General features: G+C 61.1%; 2 protein-coding genes across 2 annotated transcripts in view; both read left to right on the forward strand.

Moving 5' to 3' along the window:
• The window catches only part of LOC142597004 (tetraspanin-33-like), a 2970-nt gene extending 855 nt beyond the window's left edge, over positions 1–2115 (forward strand). The window contains 4 exon segments of the mRNA XM_075727453.1: positions 537–548; positions 551–667; positions 1116–1269; positions 2006–2115. Of these exon segments, the coding sequence (XP_075583568.1) occupies positions 537–548; positions 551–667; positions 1116–1269; positions 2006–2115 (393 nt within the window).
• A 4251-nt stretch (positions 2116–6366) lies between these two features.
• Positions 6367–14236, forward strand: SMO (smoothened, frizzled class receptor). The gene is given in 13 exon segments (XM_075727503.1): positions 6367–6625; positions 10456–10661; positions 10845–11054; positions 11141–11179; positions 11181–11314; positions 11503–11722; positions 11828–11951; positions 12035–12127; positions 12342–12450; positions 12628–12813; positions 13178–13326; positions 13408–13542; positions 13695–14236. Coding segments are annotated over 13 exon segments (2406 nt in total).
• The last annotated feature ends 5304 nt before the right edge of the window (positions 14237–19540 follow it).

Raw genomic sequence — 19540 nt, forward strand, 5'->3', positions numbered from 1 at the left:
CCAGGGCTGGGGACTCCCCCACCTCTCTGGGCAGCCTGTTCCAATGCTTGGCCACTCTTTCCATGAAGAAATTTCTCCCAATTTCCAACCTAAACCTCCCCTGGTGCAGCTTGAGCCCATTTCCTCTTGTCCTATCGCTGTTCCTTGGGAGAAGAGCCCGACCCCGCTCCCTGCCCCCTCCTGCCAGGAGCTGCAGAGCGATCAGGTCTCCCCCTCAGCCTCCTCTTCTCCAGGCTGAACACCCCCAGCTCCCTCAGCCGCTCCCCACCAGCCCTGTGCTCCAGACCCTGCCCCAGCTCCGCTGCCCTTCTCTGGACACGCTCCAGCACCCCAATGTCCTCCTTGTAGTGAGGGGCCCAAAACTGGGCACAGCATTCCAGGTGCGGCCTCACCAGCGCCGAGCATGGGGCACGATCCCTGCCCTGCTCCTGCTGGCCGCACTGTTCCCGACACAAGCTGGGACGCTGTCCACCGCTCCCGTCCCCCGTCCCCCGGGGTCCCCTCCCCGCTGAGCGCCGCGCTGCCATTCCCCGCAGTTCAGCTGCTGCGGGGGGGCGTCTCCTACAAGGACTGGTCCCAAAACATCTACTTCAACTGCACTGCCGCCAACCCCAGCCGCGAGCGCTGCTCCGTGCCCTTCTCCTGCTGCCTGCGGGACGCCAACGAGGTGAGGATGGGCACCCTGGGGTATCCACGGGGGACCCCGCTCCCCGCACCTCCTCTCCCATCCCTCGGGGCTGTGCTGGGCCCCCCGGGAGAGGAAACCCACCACCGGCAACGGACGGGACCCCACACCGCCCTCCGGGTTTGGGGACCCCCGGGTGGGGACACTGCAGTGGGGATGGGGTGAATTGGAGGGGGGGCAGCAGGGGGGGCTTTTTGGAGGGAGGCAGGGACCCTGCCCCCCCCCCCCCCCCGCCAGGTGTTGTCCCTTTTGGGGACGTTTAGGGGAGCGCCAGCGCTGGAGGGACGGGGCTGGGGACGCCGAGGGCGGGCTGGCCCAGAGGAGGGGGACACCCCGAGCGGCACCGCGCCGCCGGCCGCCCCCCCCCGCAAGAGGCGGGGACCCCCCGCCCTGTGTCCCCAGCCCCTCCATGCGCTGTCCCCCGTCGCAGGCCGTCGTCAACACCATGTGCGGGCAGGGCATGCAGGCCAGGAGCTACCTGGAGGCCAGCACCTTCATCTACACCAACGGCTGCATCGACAAGCTGGTCAACTGGATCCACAGCAACCTCTTCCTGCTGGGGGGCATCGCCCTGGGGCTGGCCGTCCCCCAGGGGTACCGGGGGAGGACGGCACCGGCACGCAGCGCCGGCGGCGCTCGGCGGAGTCGCTTTAACCGCGAGGCCTGGGGAGTCGGGGGTGGGGATTTGGGGCGAGGGGAGCGGGTGCCGACGTCGGGGCGCGTCCTCACCTGGAGCCGCGGAACGCGCGGGAGGGCGGCGGGGGTGACGCTGGAGCGGCGTCCCTCAGCGCCCTCCTCGGCCTCTCCTCCTCTTCCTCTCCTGCCTCTTCCTCGCCTCCGCGGCCTCCGCTGCCGCGGCCTTCCAGCGCTGCCTCCTCGCTGCCTTCCTCTCGTCCGTCTGCCCGCGGCCTCGTCCTCGCGGCCTCTCGTCCGCTTCCTCGCTGCGAGTCTCTCGTCCTCTCCCTCTACTTCTCGTCTCATCCTCTTCTTCTCGTCCTCGTCCTCTTCCTCTACTTCTCGTCCTCGTCCCGCTTCCTCTACGGCGCGTCCGCGGCCTCGGCCTCTACTGCTCGTCCGCGTCCGTCCCCCGCGTACTGTCTCGGCCGCTCCCTCTCCCGGCACCCTCGCCGTCTCCTCTCCCTCCGCCCTCCCTCTCCCTTCTCCCTCTCCCTTCTCCCTCTCCCTTCCCTCTCCTGTCCGCCTCTCCCTCTCCTCTCCCTCTCCTCCTCTCCCTCCTCCTCTCCCTCTCCTCCTCTCCCTCTCCCTCTCCTCCCTCCCTCTCCCTCTCCTCCTCTCCTCTCGCCCCCCCTCTCCCTCTCCTCCCGCAGCTGGTTGGCATCCTGCTGGCTCAGATCCTCATCAACCAGGTCAGGGACCAGATCAAGCTGCAGCTCTACAACCAGCAGCACCGGGCTGACCCCTGGTACTGAGCCCCGGCGCAGCGCGGCACAGCCGGCATCCGTCCCCGCGGCACAGCGGCGGCTCGTGGCACCGGGACCTCAGCGGTGATTTTCCAAACCCTGGACCGGTAGGAAGAGCTGAAGGGGCTTTGCCGGAGAAGAGGGAAGTTGGCGCGAGCTGCGGACGCCCGGATCCGTGCGCGGCGGCCGCTGTGCTGCGGAGAGGGACGCGCGGGGACGCTGGGGACTCCGTGGCTTTGGCAGCCGGTGCGAGAGCAGGCGCCGGCTGGGCCGGGACGTGCCGCGCTGCTGCGCCCTGTTTGGGGGACTGAACCAGCCCTGCTGAACTGCTGCGTCCGTCTGTCCGTCCGTCCGTCCGTCTTGGGGGGCTGAGAGTTGGTGCGCAGGTTGTGCACGAAGCAGGTTTGCGCTCGGATGTGCTTCCCATCTCCTCCTGTGCTGGAGATGGGCGTTTGTCTGTCTGTCTGCCCATGCACCAAGAGTTGCCTTTGCCCGGGGCAAGGCTGGTTCCGGAATTGGGGATGTTCCCCCCATCGCTGAGTGCCACAAACCCCATCGGCTCCGTCACGGTGCCCCCGTGGGGAGGACAGCCGAGGGCTTCGCTTGCCAGCCGGGAGCGGGAGCCATCGCCTGCGCGTCCGGCCTGGAAGAAGAGGAAGAGGAGTGCTTCGTTAGCCGAGGCCGGGGGTCCCGTCCTCTGCCCCGGGGGGCTCGAACCCCTCCGCGGGGTGCTGAGCCCCGTGCAGAGGCGCGGACAGGCGTGGGCCCGCGTCCCCTCTCGTGTGGGGCCAGTGTGGGGCTGCGCCGTCGCCCTTTGCTTCCGCCGAGAATAAAGAGACGAGGCCGGACCCCGGGGTCTCTGCCGCGCCCGTGCCGGGGGCTGCTCCATCACCGGGGGGGAACCCAAAACAAGGGGGGTGAAGGGTGGCGAGGGGGCAGCGCAGCAGAGAATCCCCCAGCAAGGAAAATTCGGAGAGGTGCTCGCTGCCCTGCTCCGAGGGGGTGATTTGGGGGGACACACACACACACACACACACTCATCCGAATTCCCCCCTCCTCTGCTCCAGGGAAGAGCCTGCAAAACTTGCAGGCCCCAGCCTCGCTTTTCGGAGCCGTCGCAAAGCGTGGGTGGAGTTTTTTGGTTTGGTTGAGTTGGTTTAATTTTTTTTTTTTTTCTTCTCCTCGGCTGGGTGGTCCCCCCGCGCCGCCCCGCCGCGGAGGGAGTCGGGATGCGGCCCAGCGCCCGGCCCTTTGTGTGCGGCCGGGAGGCACCCAGGCGGGCCGGGGTTTGCCGTGCCCCTCTGCCACCTCCCTGCGCTGATTTTGTCCCCCCCCGTGCCCCCTCCCGTGGCTTTTGGCCAGGGTGGCTCAGGGCTCTCGGGGACCGAAGTGGCCGCGCTGGCCTGGTCCTACCCCAGCGTCGGCCAAGGGCCAGCTCCCGGCTGCCCCCCGTCCTCTCTGGCATTCCCTGTCTGGTTGCTCCAGGAAAACTCCTCCAAAACTGTCCCCACTGTCCCCCAAAGCGTGACGTTCCCCCCCCCAAAAAAAAAGAGTTCTCACCCCAAAAGAGCGACTTCTGAAAAGCCCCCCCCCCCGCCAAGCAACTTCACTCCCCCAAAAAGCCACCTCCCCCCTGCCAAAATGTGACCTGTCACTTAAAAGAGCAATTTCTCCCCCCAAAAGTGATCACTTCCCAGAAAATGACACTTCTCCCTGAAAAGTCATTTCCCCACATAAAATGTTACTTTTCTCCCCAAAACTTCTCCTCCAAAGACCTACTTCTCCCCCCAAAACAACCTAAGTTCCTCTCCAAGAGTGGCTTCTTTCCCCCCCAAAACTGACTTTTGTCTCCCAAAATGTTACTTCCCCTGTCAAAACAAGTGGCTTTGTGTCCCCCAAAAGCAACTCTTCTCCACACATAAAGTGGCTGTTTATCCCCCAAAAGTGACTTCCCTTCAAAAAGTAACTTTTTCTTCCCCCAAAAAAACAAACTTTTCTCCCACCCAAAAGTGGCTCTTGTCCCCAAAAAAGTGACTTTTCTTCCCCCAAAAGTGACTTCCCCCTCAAAAAAGTAACTTTTCTCAGGAAAAAGCAACTTCTTCTCCCTTCCCCCCCAAAGTGGCTTTTGTCCCCCAAAAGTGACTTTTCCTCCCCCAAAAAGTGAATTCCCCCTTTAAAAAAAGCAACTTTTCTCCCCCCAAAAGTGGATTTTGTCCCCCAAAAGTTACTTCCCCCCTCAAAAAAGTCACTTTTCCTCCACCCAAGTGGTGACTCTTGTCCCCCAAAAGTAACTTCCCCCCGAAAGTGACTTTTATCCCCCAAAAGAAACTCTTCTCTCCCCGGTAAAGTGCCTTTTGTCCCCTAAAAGTAACTTTTTCCCCACAAACCTGACTTTTTCTCCCCCCAAAAGTGGCTTTTCTCCCCAAAGGCAACTTTTCTCCTCCAAAAAGCAACTTTTGCCTCCCCAAAAAGTAACCTTCCCCCGGAAAAAAGTGACTTCCCCCCCTCAAAATCCAACTTTCCTCCCCTAAAAGTGACTTATGACTTATCTCCCTAAAATACAACTTTTCTCCACCAAAACGGTGACTTCTCTGCCCAAAAAGCAACTTCACCCCCCAAAAGTAACTTTTTGCTCCCTGAAACAACTTTTATCCTCCCCAAACGCGACTCCTCTCCCTCAAAAAGTGACTTCCCCCCTCAAAACCAACTTCCCCCTCCAAAACCTTTTTCCCCCATCAATCCAACCTCTCTCCGAAAAAACCCAAACTTTCTCCTCCAAAACCGCGACTCCTCCTCTTTCCAAAGCAACATTTCCCTCCCAAAAGCGACTTCTCCCTCCCTAAAACCAACTTTCCCCTCACAAAACCCAACATTTCCCCCCCAAAACACCAACTCGGCCCCCCTTCGGGAGAACCACCCTCTTCCCTCCTCCCTCAGCGCCATCCCTCTCCTCAACACCCCACTTTCCTCGTCAAAAACCCGTCCCCTCCCCGCCCGCTCCAAAAAAAAGGAACTTCTTCCTCACAAAAAGCCACTTTCCCCCTCAAAAACCCGTCCCCTCTCTGCCCGCTCCAAAAAGAGGAACTTTTTCCTCGCGAAAAGCCACTTTCCCCTCAAAAAGCCATCCCCTCTCTCCCCGCTCCAAAAAAGGGAACTTTTTCCTCACGAAAAGCCACTTTTTCCTCGCGAAAAAGCCACTTTTTTCCTCACGAAAAGCCACTTTTTTCCTCAAAAACCCGTCCCCTCTCTGCCCGCTCCAAAAAGAGGGAACTTTTTTTCCTCACGAAAAGCCACTTTCCCCCTCAAAAAGCCATCTCCTCTCTCCCTGCTCCAGAAGAAGGAACTTTTTCCTCACGAAAAGCCACTTTTTCCTCACAAAAAGCCACTTTCCCCCTCAAAAACCCGTCCTCTCCCTGCCCGCTCCAAAAAAGGGAACTTTTTCCTCGCGAAAAGCCACTTTTTCCTCGCGAAAAGCCACTTTCCCCCTCAAAAAACCCGTCCCCTCTCTGCCCGCTCCAAAAAAAGGGAACTTTTCCCTCACGAAAAGCCACTTTTTCCTCACGAAAAGCCACTTTCCCCCTCAAAAACCCCGTCCCCTCTCTGCCCGCTCCAAAAAAAGGGAACTTTTTCCTCACGAAAAGCCACTTTTTCCTCACGAAAAGCCACTTTCCCCCTCAAAAAGCCATCTCCTCTCTCCCTGCTCCAGAAGAAGGAACTTTTTCCTCACGAAAAGCCACTTTTTCCTCACAAAAAGCCACTTTCCCCCTCAAAAACCCGTCCTCTCCCTGCCCGCTCCAAAAAAGGGAACTTTTTCCTCGCGAAAAGCCACTTTTTCCTCGCGAAAAGCCACTTTCCCCCTCAAAAACCCGTCCCCTCTCTGCCCGCTCCAAAAAAAGGGAACTTTTCCCTCACGAAAAGCCACTTTTTCCTCACGAAAAGCCACTTTCCCCCTCAAAAACCCGTCCCCTCTCTGCCCGCTCCAAAAAAAGGGAACTTTTTCCTCACAAAAAGCCACTTTCCCCCTCACAAGCGGGCTGCCCCCTCCCCCCCGCGTCCCGCCGCGCCGCCTCCCCTCAGCCCGCCCCGGCGGGGGGCGCGGGGCCGTGGCGGGCCGGGCCGCGCTGAGGGGGACGAGGAGGAGGAGGAAGAGGAGGAGGAGGCGGAGCGGCCCCGCTCCGCTCCCGGCGAGCTCAACAAAGGGCGTCGGGGCATGGCGGGGGCCGGGGCCGGGCCGCCCGCCTAGCGCCGGTGCGGGCCGGGATGGCGGCGCAGGGCGGCGGGTGGCGGTGGGCGCTGGCGCTGGGGATGGCGCTGGCGCTGGGCGGCCGCCGCTGCCCCGCCGCCCCGCTCCTCAACGCCTCGGCCGTGCCCGAGCGCTGCCGCCGCCCCGCTGCCTGCGAACGGCTCCGTTACGGTGCCTGCCTGGGCTCGGCGCTGCCCTACGCCGCCACCTCCACGCTGCTGGCCGCCGACTCCGCCTCGCAGGAGGAGGCGCACGGAAAGCTGCTGCTCTGGTCCGGTACGGCCGGCGGGGACGGGAGCCTGCGGCCCGCGGTACAGCGGGGTGTGCGGGGGGCACACGGGCACGCAGGGCAGGCGCGGAGCCGGGAAAGGCCCGGGGCGGGCAGGGGCGGGGGGGCGGGTTCGGTACGGAGGGGAGCGGTATAGAGGGGCTGGGGGCGGGTACGGTACGGAGGGGAGCGGTATAGAGGGGGTCGGGTTGGGTACGGTACGGAGGGGAGCGGTATAGAGGGGGTCGGGTTGGGTACCGTACGGAGGGGAGCGGTATAGAGGGGCTGGGGGCGGGTACGGTACGGAGGGGAGCGGTATAGAGGGGGTCGGGTTGGGTACGGTACGGAGGGGAGCGGTATAGAGGGGGTCGGGTTGGGTACGGTACGGAGGGGAGCGGTATAGAGGGGGTCGGGTTGGGTACGGTACGGAGAGGAGCGGTATAGAGGGGGTCGGGGTGGGTACGGTACGGAGGGGAGCGGTATAGAGGGGGCCGGGGTGGGTACGGTACGGAGGGGAGCGGTATAGAGGGGCTGGGGGTGGGTACGGTACGGAGGGGAGCGGTATAGAGGGGGTCGGGGTGGGTACGGTACGGAGGGGAGCGGTATAGAGGGGCTGGGGGTGGGTACGGTACGGAGGGGAGCGGTATAGAGGGGCTGGGGGTGGGTATGGTACGGAGGGGAGCGGTATAGAGGGGGTCGGGGTGGGTACGGTACGGAGGGGAGCGGTATAGAGGGGCTGGGGGTGGGTACGGTAGGGAGGGGAGCGGTATAGAGGGGGTCGGGGTGGGTACGGTACGGAGGGGAGCGGTATAGAGGGGCTGGGGGCGGGTACGGTACGGAGGGGAGCGGTATAGAGGGGGTCGGGGTGGGTACGGTACGGAGGGGAGCGGTATAGAGGGGCTGGGGGTGGGTACGGTACGGAGGGGAGCGGTATAGAGGGGGTCGGGTTGGGTACGGTACGGAGGGGAGCGGTATAGAGGGGGTCGGGTTGGGTACGGTACGGAGGGGAGCGGTATAGAGGGGCTGGGGGTGGGTACGGTACGGAGGGGAGCGGTATAGAGGGGCTGGGGGTGGGTACGGTACGGAGGGGAGCGGTATAGAGGGGCTGGGGGTGGGTACGGTAGGGAGGGGAGCGGTATAGAGGGGCTGGGGGTGGGTACGGTAGGGAGGGGAGCGGTATAGAGGGGCTGGGGGTGGGTACGGTAGGGAGGGGAGCGGTATAGAGGGGCTGGGGGTGGGTACGGTACGGAGGGGAGCGGTATAGAGGGGGTCGGGTTGGGTACGGTAGGGAGGGGAGCGGTATAGAGGGGGTCGGGGTGGGTACGGTACGGAGGGGAGCGGTATAGAGGGGGTCGGGGTGGGTACGGTATGGAGGGGAGCGGTATAGAGGGGGCCCGGGGTGGGTACGGTACGGAGGGGAGCGGTATAGCAGGGGCCTGGGAATGGGAGCAGTATAGCAAACTGTATAGCGGGGGACAGGGGGTGGGTATGGTGTAGAGGGGGACAGGGGGTGGGTACGGTATGGAGGGGAGCAGTATAGAGGGGGCCTGAGAGTAGGCGTAGTATAGAAAACTGTATAGCAGGAGACAGGGGGTGGGTACAGTATAGAGAGGAGCAGTATAGAGGGGGACAGGGGGTGTGGACAGTGTAGTGGGGAGCAGTATAGAGGGGGCCTGAGAATGGGAGCAGTATAGGAAACTGTATAGCAGGGGGCTAGGGATGGTATGGTATAGAGGGGAGCAGTATAGAGGGGGCCTGAGAATGGGAGCAGTATAGGAAACTGTATAGCAGGGGGCTAGGGATGGTATGGTATAGAGGGGAGCAGTATAGAGGGGGCCTGAGAATGGGAGCAGTATAGGAAACTGTATAGCAGGGGGCTAGGGATGGTATGGTATAGAGGGGAGCAGTATAGAGGGGGCCTGAGAATGGGAGCAGTATAGGAAACTGTATAGCAGGGGGCTAGGGATGGTATGGTATAGAGGGGAGCAGTATAGAGGGGGCCTGAGAATGGGAGCAGTATAGGAAACTGTATAGCAGGGGGCTAGGGATGGTATGGTATAGAGGGGAGCAGTATAGAGGGGGCCTGAGAATGGGAGCAGTATAGGAAACTGTATAGCAGGGGGCTAGGGATGGTATGGTATAGAGGGGAGCAGTATAGAGGGGGCCTGAGAATGGGAGCAGTATAGAAAACTGCATAGCACGGGACTGGGGATGGGCGCAGTATAGATGGGAGCAGTATAGAGGGGGACAGGGAGTGGGTATGGTGTAGAGAGGAGCAGTACAGCAGGGGGCTGAGAATGAGTGCAGTATAGAAAGCTGTATAGCAGGGGACAGGGGGTGGGTACCGTATAGAGGAGAGCAGTATAGAGGGGGACAGGGGCTGGGTGCCGTGTAGAGAGGAGCAGTATAGGAGGTGGCTGGAGGTGGGTGCAGTATAGAAAGCTGTATAGCAGGGGATGGGGTGGGTACCATATAGAGGAGAGCAGTATAGAGGGGGACAGGGGCTGGGTGCCGTGTAGAGAGGAGCAGTATAGGAGGTGGCTGGAGGTGGGTGCAGTATAGAAAGCTGTATAGCAGGGGACAAGGGGTGGGTATGGTGTAGAGGGGAGCAGTATAGAGGGGAACAGGGGGTGGGTGCAGTATAGAAACATATAGCAGGGGACTGGGGATGGGTGCAGTATAGAGGGGAGCTCTATAGAGGGGGACAAGGGGTGTGGGCAGTATAGAGGGGAACGGGGTGGGTATGGTGTAGAGGGGAGCAGTATAGCAGGGGACTGGATGTGGGTACGGTGTAGAGGGGAGCCCTATAGAGGGGGACAGGGGGTGGATATGGTATAGAGGGGAGCAGTATAGCAGGGGGCTGAGAATGGGTGCAGTATAGAAAGCTATATAGCAGGGGACCGGGGATGGGCGCGGTATAGGGGGGGAGCAGGATAGCAGGGGACAGCAGATGCATACGGTATAGAGGAGAGCGCTATAGCAGGGGATGGGAGAGGGGTCCAGCATAGAGAGAAAGCAGTATAGCAGGGGACCGGGGACGGGCGCAGTATGGGGGGCAGACGTAGGGGACCAGGGATGGGTACAGTATAGAGGAGAGCAGTATAGTGAGGGACAGGGTACAGTATAGAGGGGAGCAGTATAGTGGGAGACAGGGTATGGTATAGAGGGGAGCAGTATAGTGGGGGACGGGGTATGGTATAGAGGGGAGCAGTATAGTGGGGGACAGAGTACAGTATAGAGGAGAGCAGTATAGTGAGGGACAGGGTACGGTATAGAGGGGAGCAGTATAGCGGGGGATGGGGTACGGTATAGACGGGAGCAGTATAGCGGGGGATGGGGTACAGTATAGAGGGAGCAGTATAGCGGGGGACGGGGTACGGTATAGAGGGGAGCGGTATAGTGGGGGACGGGGTACGGTATAGAGGGAGCGGTATAGCGGGGGATGGGGTACGGTATAGAGGGGAGCAGTATAGCGGGGAACGGGGTACGGTATAGAGGAGAGTAGTATAGCGGGGGACGGGGTACGGTATAGAGGGGAGCAGTATAGCGGGGAACGGGGTACGGTATAGAGGAGAGCAGTATAGCGGGGGACGGGGTACGGTATAGAGGGGAGCAGTATAGCGGGGGACGGGGTACGGTATAGAGGGAGCAGTATAGCAGGGGCCCGCGGCTGAGCCCCGTACGGCAGGGGAGCGGTGCAGCGCCCGGGGACGGGCACGGTGGCCGCCCCAGAGGCGTTACAGAGGGGTCCGGGCGCCGCGCGCGCCGAGCCGACGGCCGGGGGACGCAGACGGGGCGATTCGGGGGAGCGGGGAGGGTGACGGCGCTGTCCCCGCAGGCCTGCGCAACGCCCCGCGCTGCTGGGACGTCATCCAGCCCCTGCTCTGCGCCGTCTACATGCCCAAGTGCGAGGACGGTCAGGTGGAGCTGCCCAGCCAGACCCTCTGCCAGGCCACCCGCGCGCCCTGCACCATCGTAGAGCGCGAGCGCGGCTGGCCCGACTTCCTCAAGTGCACGCCCGACCGATTCCCCGAGGGATGTCCGGTACGGTGGTGGGACGCGCCGGGGACGTCACGGGCTCCAAATCCCCGCGGCGCAGCGGGAGCGGGGAAACGCTGGCTGTCCCCAGCCCGCTGCGGGGGACCGATGTCCGCCCCGGCGACGCGGCCTTCGCCGCGAGGGTGCCTCCTCCTCCTCTTCCTCACGGCCTCGCTTCTCCTCCGGCAGAACGAGGTGCAGAACATCAAGTTCAACAGCTCGGGGCAGTGCGAGGCGCCGCTGGTGCGGACGGACAACCCCAAGAGCTGGTACGAGGACGTGGAAGGTTGCGGCATCCAGTGCCAGAACCCGCTCTTCACCGAGAAGGAGCACCGCGAGATGCACGTCTACATCGCCGCCTTCAGCTCCGTCACCATCTTCTGCACCTTCTTCACCCTGGTGAGACGCGGGGGGATCACGGGGAGGTGTCCCCAAAAGGGGACCGGGCACCAAGCTGTCCCTTTCTCCCACCTCCTTCCCGCCAGGCCACGTTCGTCGCCGACTGGAGGAACTCCAACCGCTACCCCCGCCGTCATCCTCTTCTACGTCAACGCCTGCTTCTTCGTGGGCAGCATCGGCTGGTTGGCGCAGTTCATGGACGGCGCCCGCGACGAGATCGTGTGCCGGGCCGACGGCACCATGCGGCTGGGGGAACCCACGTACGTGTCGCCTTCGTCCCCATCCCGCCGCGGCCACGTGCCAAGAGGTGTCCCCGGGACCGAGGAGGGCTCCTGGGGTCTCCTGGCCCCTTGGGAGCACGGAGGATGCTCCACTCTTGGGGAAGGAGAGGCCCCCGTGTCCCCTCGTTGGAGGTTGGTGACGCTCCTGTCTCGCCTCCCCCTCGTAGCTCCAACGAGACGCTCTCCTGCGTCATCATCTTCGTCATCGTCTACTACTCGCTGATGTCGGGTGTCATCTGGTTCGTCATGCTGACCTATGCCTGGCACACCTCCTTCAAGGCGCTGGGCACCACCTACCAGCCACTGCTGGGCAAGACCTCCTACTTCCACCTCATCACCTGGTCCATCCCCTTCGTCCTCACCGTGGCCATCCTGGCCGTGGCGCAGGTAACGGGACCACCACCCCGCGTCCTGGCGGTTCCCGGCTAGGGCGACGTGCGCAGGGAGGGGGGTGGCCGCAGCCGACTGACCCCGGCCCCGTTCTCTTGCCAGGTGGACGGTGATTCCGTCAGCGGCATTTGCTTCGTGGGGTACAAGAACTACCGCTACCGGGCCGGCTTCGTCCTGGCGCCCATCGGGCTCGTCCTCATCGTAGGGGGCTATTTCCTCATCCGGGGTAGGTGCGAGCTCGCCCCGGTGCAGGGACGGGAGCACCGTGGGTGTCCCCCCCACCCTGACCACCTCGTCCCTCCGCCGCAGGGGTCATGACGCTCTTCTCCATCAAGAGCAACCACCCCGGGCTGCTGAGCGAGAAGGCGGCCAGCAAGATCAACGAGACCATGCTGCGGCTGGGTAAGCGGGGCTCCGTCGGCACCATTTCCGTGGGAATTGGAGTGGGAATGGGGACGTTTTGTCCCCTGCGCCCAGACAGCCCCATCCCACCTTCCCGGGGGGGCTGCAGTGGGGGACAAAGCCGTAGTGATGGTGGCACGGCCCCGGTGCAGCGTCTTTGGCTCGGCGTCGCTGGGGTCCGGCTAATCCAGGGGTGTCCCCGCTTCTCTTCCAGGCATCTTTGGCTTCTTGGCCTTCGGCTTTGTCTTCATCACTTTCGGCTGCCACTTCTATGATTTCTTCAACCAGGCGGAGTGGGAGCGCAGCTTTCGGGAATACGTCCTGTGAGTGGGACGGGGACGGGAGAGCGAGTGGGACGCTGGGGACGTGCCAGCACCTCGCGTTTAGCGGGGGACGTCGCAGAGCGGAGAGCCCCACGTCCCCCACCCGCTCTGCAGAGCTGGGGCGTCGCTGGGTGTCCCCGTTCCTTACGGCCGCTGTCCCCGCCGCTGTCCCCGTAGGTGCGAGGCCAACGTGACCATCGCCACGCAGACCAACAAGCCCATCCCGGACTGCAAGATCAAGAACCGGCCGAGCTTGCTGGTGGAAAAGATCAACCTTTTCGCCATGTTCGGCACCGGCGTCTCCATGAGCACCTGGGTCTGGACCAAGGCCACCCTGCTCATCTGGAAGCGCACCTGGTGCAGGTGGGACCCCGGGGGTGTCACCCCAGCTCCATGTTGGCCCTTGCTGTCCCATCCAACGTCCTGAAATGTTGGAGATCGTCCCCAGACTTTTGTCCATCAGCTCAATGAGTTGTGGGCTCGCAGCAGACAGCGGTTTGGGAATGGGGTGGCTTCTTCCACTTTTCAGGTGTCTCGTGTCCTGTTTGCGGGGCACCTCTATCCCCGGGGGACCCATCCAACGCAGTCCCCAGCCCTCGGCGCCCCTGTCCAGAGTGGGAGAGGGAGATGGGGAGGGTCCCCGTGCCCCAAGCCACGACGCCTGGGGTGGTTTGTCCCCTGTGCCTGTGCCACCCCGTGTCCCTGCTGTGACCCGCCGTGTCCCCAGGCTGACGGGGCAGAGCGACGACCAGCCCAAGAGGATCAAGAAGAGCAAGATGATCGCGAAGGCCTTCTCCAAGCGCAAGGAGCTGCTGCGCGACCCGGGCCGGGAGTTGTCCTTCAGCATGCACACCGTCTCGCACGACGGCCCTGTGGGTACGTGCCCGTTTGGAGGGGGCCGTCTCGGCAGCTCCCCGGCGTCCCGCCTTAACCGGGGCTCCCCTGTTGTCGTTGCAGCCGGTTTAGCGTTCGACATCAACGAGCCGTCGGCCGACGTGTCCTCGGCGTGGGCCCAGCACGTCACCAAGATGGTGGCCAGGAGAGGGGCTATCCTGCCCCAGGACATCTCCGTGACGCCGGTGGCGACGCCTGGCAAGTCCTTGGGGAATGGCTTGGGGCATCTTTGGGGGGGACGGGCCGGGTTGAGGGGTGTTGGGGAGGCAGAGCCGGGGGGCTTGGGGCTGGCGGGGGGAGCGCAGGGCAGGACGCGGCCGCTCTCACCCGCCCCGTCCCGTGTCCCGCAGTGCCGCCGGAGGAGAGGGCCAACCTCTGGGTGGTGGAGGCCGACGTTTCCCCCGAGCTGCAGAAGCGCAGCGGTCGCAAGAAGAAGCGGAGGAAGAAGAAGAAGGAGGTGTGCCCGGGTCCGGAGCACTGCCTGGGGAGCCCCGCAGCCCCCCCGGCCCCCAGCGCCGTCCCTCGCCTGCCCCGGCTGCCCCCCCAGCCCTGCCTGGTCGCCTTTGCCCCCGACGTTCTCCCGGGGCTCCCGCCCGGCCAGCCCGAAGCCGCCTTCGCCAGGGGGCCATGGGCCGGCCGCTGCAGAGCCAACGTCTTCCACCTCATCAGCAACCCCTTCTGCCCCGAGAGCGGGTCCCCGGAGGAGGAGAGCCCCGGTCCCAGCAGCGGGCTCCGGCAGCACAACGGGGGGCCGCTCTGGCCCCCCGATCTCGGCACCCTGCCCCGCGGCGGGGGGCCGAGGACTCAGGGCCAACGGGTCGGCTTGGCCCCCATCCACTCTCGGACCAACCTGGTGGACGCGGAGCTGCTGGACGCCGATTCGGACTTTTGAGCCCGTCGGGACGTTGCGAGGGGACGGGGACGCCTGGGGTGAGAGCCAAAGCCTCGTCCAGCACGGGCAGCCTGCGAGGGGACGCCGAAACCCACCTTGTCCCGCCGGAGCCGGTCCCGAGCATCCCTCCGGCCCGGCCACGGCTGATTTCTCCCCTCGGAGGATGGCGTTTCTCCTCGCGTCGCCTGGACAGACTCGATGCACGGCCCAGCCTGGCAAGACACCGGCAGAAGGGTTTTGGGGACCCCCTTCGGCATCACTGGGGGAAGAGAAACGGGGTGTCGTGGGACAAACCCCACCTAGATCCTGCATGGGATTTAAGGACAAGGGGGGGACGCTGCCTTTGCCACCGAGGGGGACGGGAGCGGGTGGCCTGCCCGGGGACAGCGGTACCGGGCAGCGGGCGAGCGTAGGTCAGGGTAGATTTTGGTGAACTTTGTCGCGTGCCACGGGGTGCTGGGACCCGCCGACACCCCTCGCTCGCCCTCTGCCCGCACCCGTGGCTAGATGGTACGTAGAGCTTACACTTGTGCCGATAGGTTGGGTTTGGTGTTTTGTTTTTTTTTTTTTTTTACATTTTTCATTTTTTTTAATCTTTGTCTAACACACCGAGATGCGATGGCTGGGCACCGCCTCCGCTCGGGCGCTGCGGCCGAGAGCGGGATGAGCCGAACCCCTTCGCGGGGCGGCAGCAGCATCCCCGGGGTGCACCCGTTTTTCTGGCTGCACCCCTATTTCTTCAGGGGTCCCAAAGTGCCTTCCAGCTCCCCGGAGAGCTGAACCAGACCCAAAACGGAGGTTTGGCGGGATGGTGGTCCCTGGCCACGGGAGACGGGGAGCCACGTTGGGGTGCACGGGCACTCCTCCAGCCACAATGCAAAAAAAAAAAAAAAAAAAGCAAAAAAACAAACGAAACTTTAAAAATCCCGGGGTGCGCAAGGCGCGCCGGGGTCACCTTTGCTACCTGGGTGCACCAACCCTCTGAGTGAAGCTTTTTATTATTTTTTTTTAAGAAAAATACAAAACTCCACGTTACAGCGAACCCGGCCGAGCCCTGACGTAGGACTCCAGTCCCTGCTGATGGTTTTTTTTGTTTTTTTTTTTTTTAATCTGTCCGTTATCCCTGTACATGTCTTTATTAAATCCTGGTAGGCTCCTGGCTTTCTCGCTATCCCGGTGACCTCCACGGGTTAATTTTTGCTGTGTAAAGGAAAAACCCTCCTTGTATCAGTATTAAATTTGCCAAGTTTCCATTGCCAGCGGCTGCCCCGGCCTCTTTGGGGAGGTACCGAGCGCGGGGAAACATCGCGGGGTTTTGTCTTTTTTTCCTAAAAGGGCTCCGACGGCTTTAAAAACTGCTTTAAAACCAACTTTATGAACTGCTTTAAATGACTTTAAACTGCTTTAAAACCCCCATCCTGGCCGTTTTGCCCACGGAAGGCAGGCGTGAGGGGCTGGAAATGTCTGCGGGTGCTGTGGGGGCTGTTTTGGGGGACACTCGCCGGGCTTTGGCAGCAAAGTGGGGGGGCCAGGGGGGGCCCCTCTGCCAGTAGATGGCACTACGGGCTTAAATATCCCGAAACCCGCAGTTGGGTGGCCCAAATTTCGGGGTGCTGCTGGGTGCCCCGCTTGGAATGGGGTGCCACAGGGGCACCCGTTGCTGCCCGCAGCGCCGGGCGATGGGCTGTGCCGATGGTGCTTTTTGGGGATGAACGCTGCTTTTGGAAAGTGGCCTTTTTGTGGTTTGGGTTTTTTTTATTATTATTATTATTATTATTTCGCCTGGGAGTTGAGGCAGCTGGGTGCACATTATCCTGGAGACCAAGCGCCCCTCTGAAATTTGGGTGGAATTGGCCAGTGAAAATTGGGTTTTGGCAAGCAGGACAGGCCGACCCCATTCCGCTGCCGTCGCAGGGAGCTGGGGCGGGTGGGCAGCGGGAAGCCGGAGGAGAAGCTGGTTTATTTGGGGAAAAACAAAATGTTTCTCTTTATTTTATTTTTCTAGGCCTTTTTTTTTTTTTCTCTTTATCTACCTGTATTTTATTTTTGTGGGCTTCTTTTAAAAAAAAAAAAAAGACAAATGGATTGAAGCAGCTCTTCCTAAATGATACACTGTTTTGAGACAAAAAGCTAAAATATTTTAATTTTGGAAATGACAGGAGACCTCGTGACCCCGCCACATCCCCCAGGCAACAAAAAAAACCCCCTCGATTTGGCACATGGGGACAAAGAAGCCTTTTTTTTTATTTTTTAGGAAGAAAAAAGCATTTATCCTGGGAAACATCCCCTCTTCCTCACAAGGAGCTCAGAAGATGGAACCAGCTCTTTGCTCTAGCAGGAAAAACGAGAAGCAGCCACCAACCCCCACCATTTAAACAGGGTTATGATTAAAATATCCCGCTTAAAAGGGATGAAACACCCGTCACGGGATAAATTCAGCGCAACTTCTCACACCCGCTGTGCCCGCAGCATCCTGCTCTGGCACCGGGCCGGAGCACCGAGCATCCCCACCCAAAAGCGGCCGGTGGTCCCGCTTATCACCGTGGGTGCTCGTGGTGCAAACGCTGCTCGGGGTCAGGTTTTGCAGGGGAATAAGGATTAGGAATAAGGATTAGGAATAAGAATTAGGAATAAGAATTAGGAATAAGGCGGCAGGGAGGTGCCCTTGCTTTGCGCCTGCCACCCTTTCGGCTCCAGGGGATTCTCCTCTTGCCGCGGGACGGGGACGGGTAGCGCGGAGGCTGCCAGCCGCCACCGTGGGTTTCCGGGCCCGATGCCGCTCGCCGGGAAACCGCAGCCAGGAAACCGCTAATGTCAGCAGCGAAAGCCGTGCGGTTCTCCGCAGCAGCGCTCGCCCGCACGACGTGGGACCGGGGAAGGGACCGGAGAGCCCCGGGGCGGCCAAGCCAGCTCCCGCGGAGGAGGTGACTCCCCCGGGGCGGTTTTATTAGGGACGAAATGAAGGGTCCCCTCCATCCTTGGCACCCTCCGACTCCTTCAGCAGCAGGGAAGGTTACCGGCGAATTTTAAGAACCCGAGGGACAAATCTCCTCCCTTCGGTGACCCGGACGTCACCCGCTCAGCTCCTTGGCTGGCAAAACGCAATTAATTTCCCCAGCTGTACGTCGAGTTTCCTCAGGAAAGAAAGGGAAGAGCTCAAACGGTCGCACGTAAATACCATCCTCTTATTTATTATTCTTTTCCCTTTCGGTGAGGAGCGTATTTCAGGCTCCGCTTTACTTTACAAAGGAGCAAAGAGCCCTTCCTCTTCCTCCTGCCTGCCCTCCCATTGTGAAACCGCTTTAATATCTCCCAGTTATTATTTTCAGGCGATTTCTGAAGGAAACGAGGCTCGTACGATTACACGCCTATGCATGTGTCTGTCTGGCTGTCCGTCTGTCAGGCACAGTACTCAGCTGCGCTCAGCAGAGAGGCTGCAGGCTTGCAGGTAAAGATCGCAAAGGTTTCGTGAAAATCGAGCGTGGGGAGAGGAATTCCACGCACACGCGTGCATCCCTGTCCCGCTGTTTGGCGTTTAAGCGGTTTTGGGAGGCGCGGGAGATAAAAATGCGGAGGGTCACGCATCTCCCTGAACATCCCCGAGAGCGTTCGTCTGGGCAAGGCAGGGAGGTTTCAAGGAATCTGGATAATATTCGCTATGAATACGTTTAACTGCTCGCCCCCGGGGACAAACGTTGGCGCTATCTGGCCATCTGGTTGCCTTTGCCGTAATTAAATGAATGAAAATGACGATAGCGCAGGCCGGTTGCAGGGACATTGCCAGAACAAATCAATAGGTGCAGTAAAATCGGATCGCTCGTATCAAATGTCCAAATGCCATTAGGCGGGGATAGGCTGAATCGTCTTAAATTTATATCTGTAGTGCAAGGAGGTACAATTACAAGAGCTAATATTATAGGGCGGTATTGACTTTGGAGTTTGGGATTATATATCTCTCGGCAAGACGACTACGGTGTCTGTCAGCTTACAGTAGGGCGTTAGAGTCTTAGAGAATTGAAAAACTTCCACATAAATATCTTTTTTTTTCCCTTTTTTTCATGCCTGGAGGGCTCAGCCTTTGGAGCGGTGCTGGGCAAAGCTCCCCTGCTCTGCGGCTGGATCACCGTGTGCCGCCGGGCCGCACAGGAGCCCTTTCCATCCCAGTTAACAGAGGCTCGGCTGCTTTTAACTGGGATCAGGGAGGCGAAGAGGCTCCACGCCGAGCAGTCCTGCCCTCCATCACTAACCCCAGCACGCACCCGGCTGCCGGCTCGATTTTCCGGTGCTGTTTTTAGGACTCGACATCACAGGAACGGGTAAATCCAGACGGTGAAAGTGGTTAGAGGGGGCTGTGCCGACCTGGTAACCAGCCCGGTCTCCTCCCAGGCACCACCAGCTGTTCCCCACAGCGCGGTGTGGTCGGATGGAGGATTTCAGGGCAATATGGCAATTCACAAGCCGAGCGGCTCAGCCACACTCGCTTTTGCAGCTGTTTTGGTGGAGAAAAACCCGGGTTTTCTTTCTTTGTGTGAGATCAAAGCATGGGTGTCTGCACCAGAGCACACCTGCATCTGCCTGGGTTTTCCTCCGTCCTTCCCTCTCCGCTTATCACGTGCCAGGGAAGCAAAGAGGACAAAGACAACTACGAAATGTCTGACATCGGTGTCTAATCTCGCTCTTCCCTCACCTTTGGGCTACGACATGCTCCATTTGGGGGGGGCTCTACGTACGCCGGTTCCCAGGCAGCGCAGGCATCTGCCTGCACCCTGCCTCTGCTCCACGCCGCACGGTCCCTTGAAAGCAGGATCCTGCACGCCGGGCCCTGCCGGCAGCACCGCGGGCGATGCGGGCTGGACTGGGCCTGGCTTGGTTCCACCACGCTCGGCGCGCCCGTCCCCAACTAAGGGGACCTCTTTTTTCCCAGGGAAAGAGGTATTTCCATGCCAGCAGGTCAGGCACAGGCAAAACAGGCTGGAGACCGCAGCTGAGCTTGCCCGTACAGCTCCAGGAGAGACCGCAGCTATTTTACTCCTTTTCTGGCTTAATTTTGTTATTTGTGGTCATCGTCGGTACGAGAAACCAGGCTATCTCCCGTGCAGATCTACACGCAGCCACGGCTCTCAAGGGAAAGATTCTCGCCTTTCCAAAGCTGCTTTCTCCGAAGGTGCCCGACATCTACTTTCCGGCAAAGGCAGCCCTGCCTCGCTGCCCGTCTCCCGTCCCTCTTGCCGTCTTCCGCGCGCACAGCACGGGGAAGGAGCCAGCCTGAACCGCTCTCGTAGGCACCGCTGGCGCCTCTCTCAC

The sequence above is a fragment of the Pelecanus crispus genome, chromosome 1 (assembly GCF_030463565.1).
Source record: "Pelecanus crispus isolate bPelCri1 chromosome 1, bPelCri1.pri, whole genome shotgun sequence".
Taxonomy (NCBI): domain Eukaryota; kingdom Metazoa; phylum Chordata; class Aves; order Pelecaniformes; family Pelecanidae; genus Pelecanus; species Pelecanus crispus.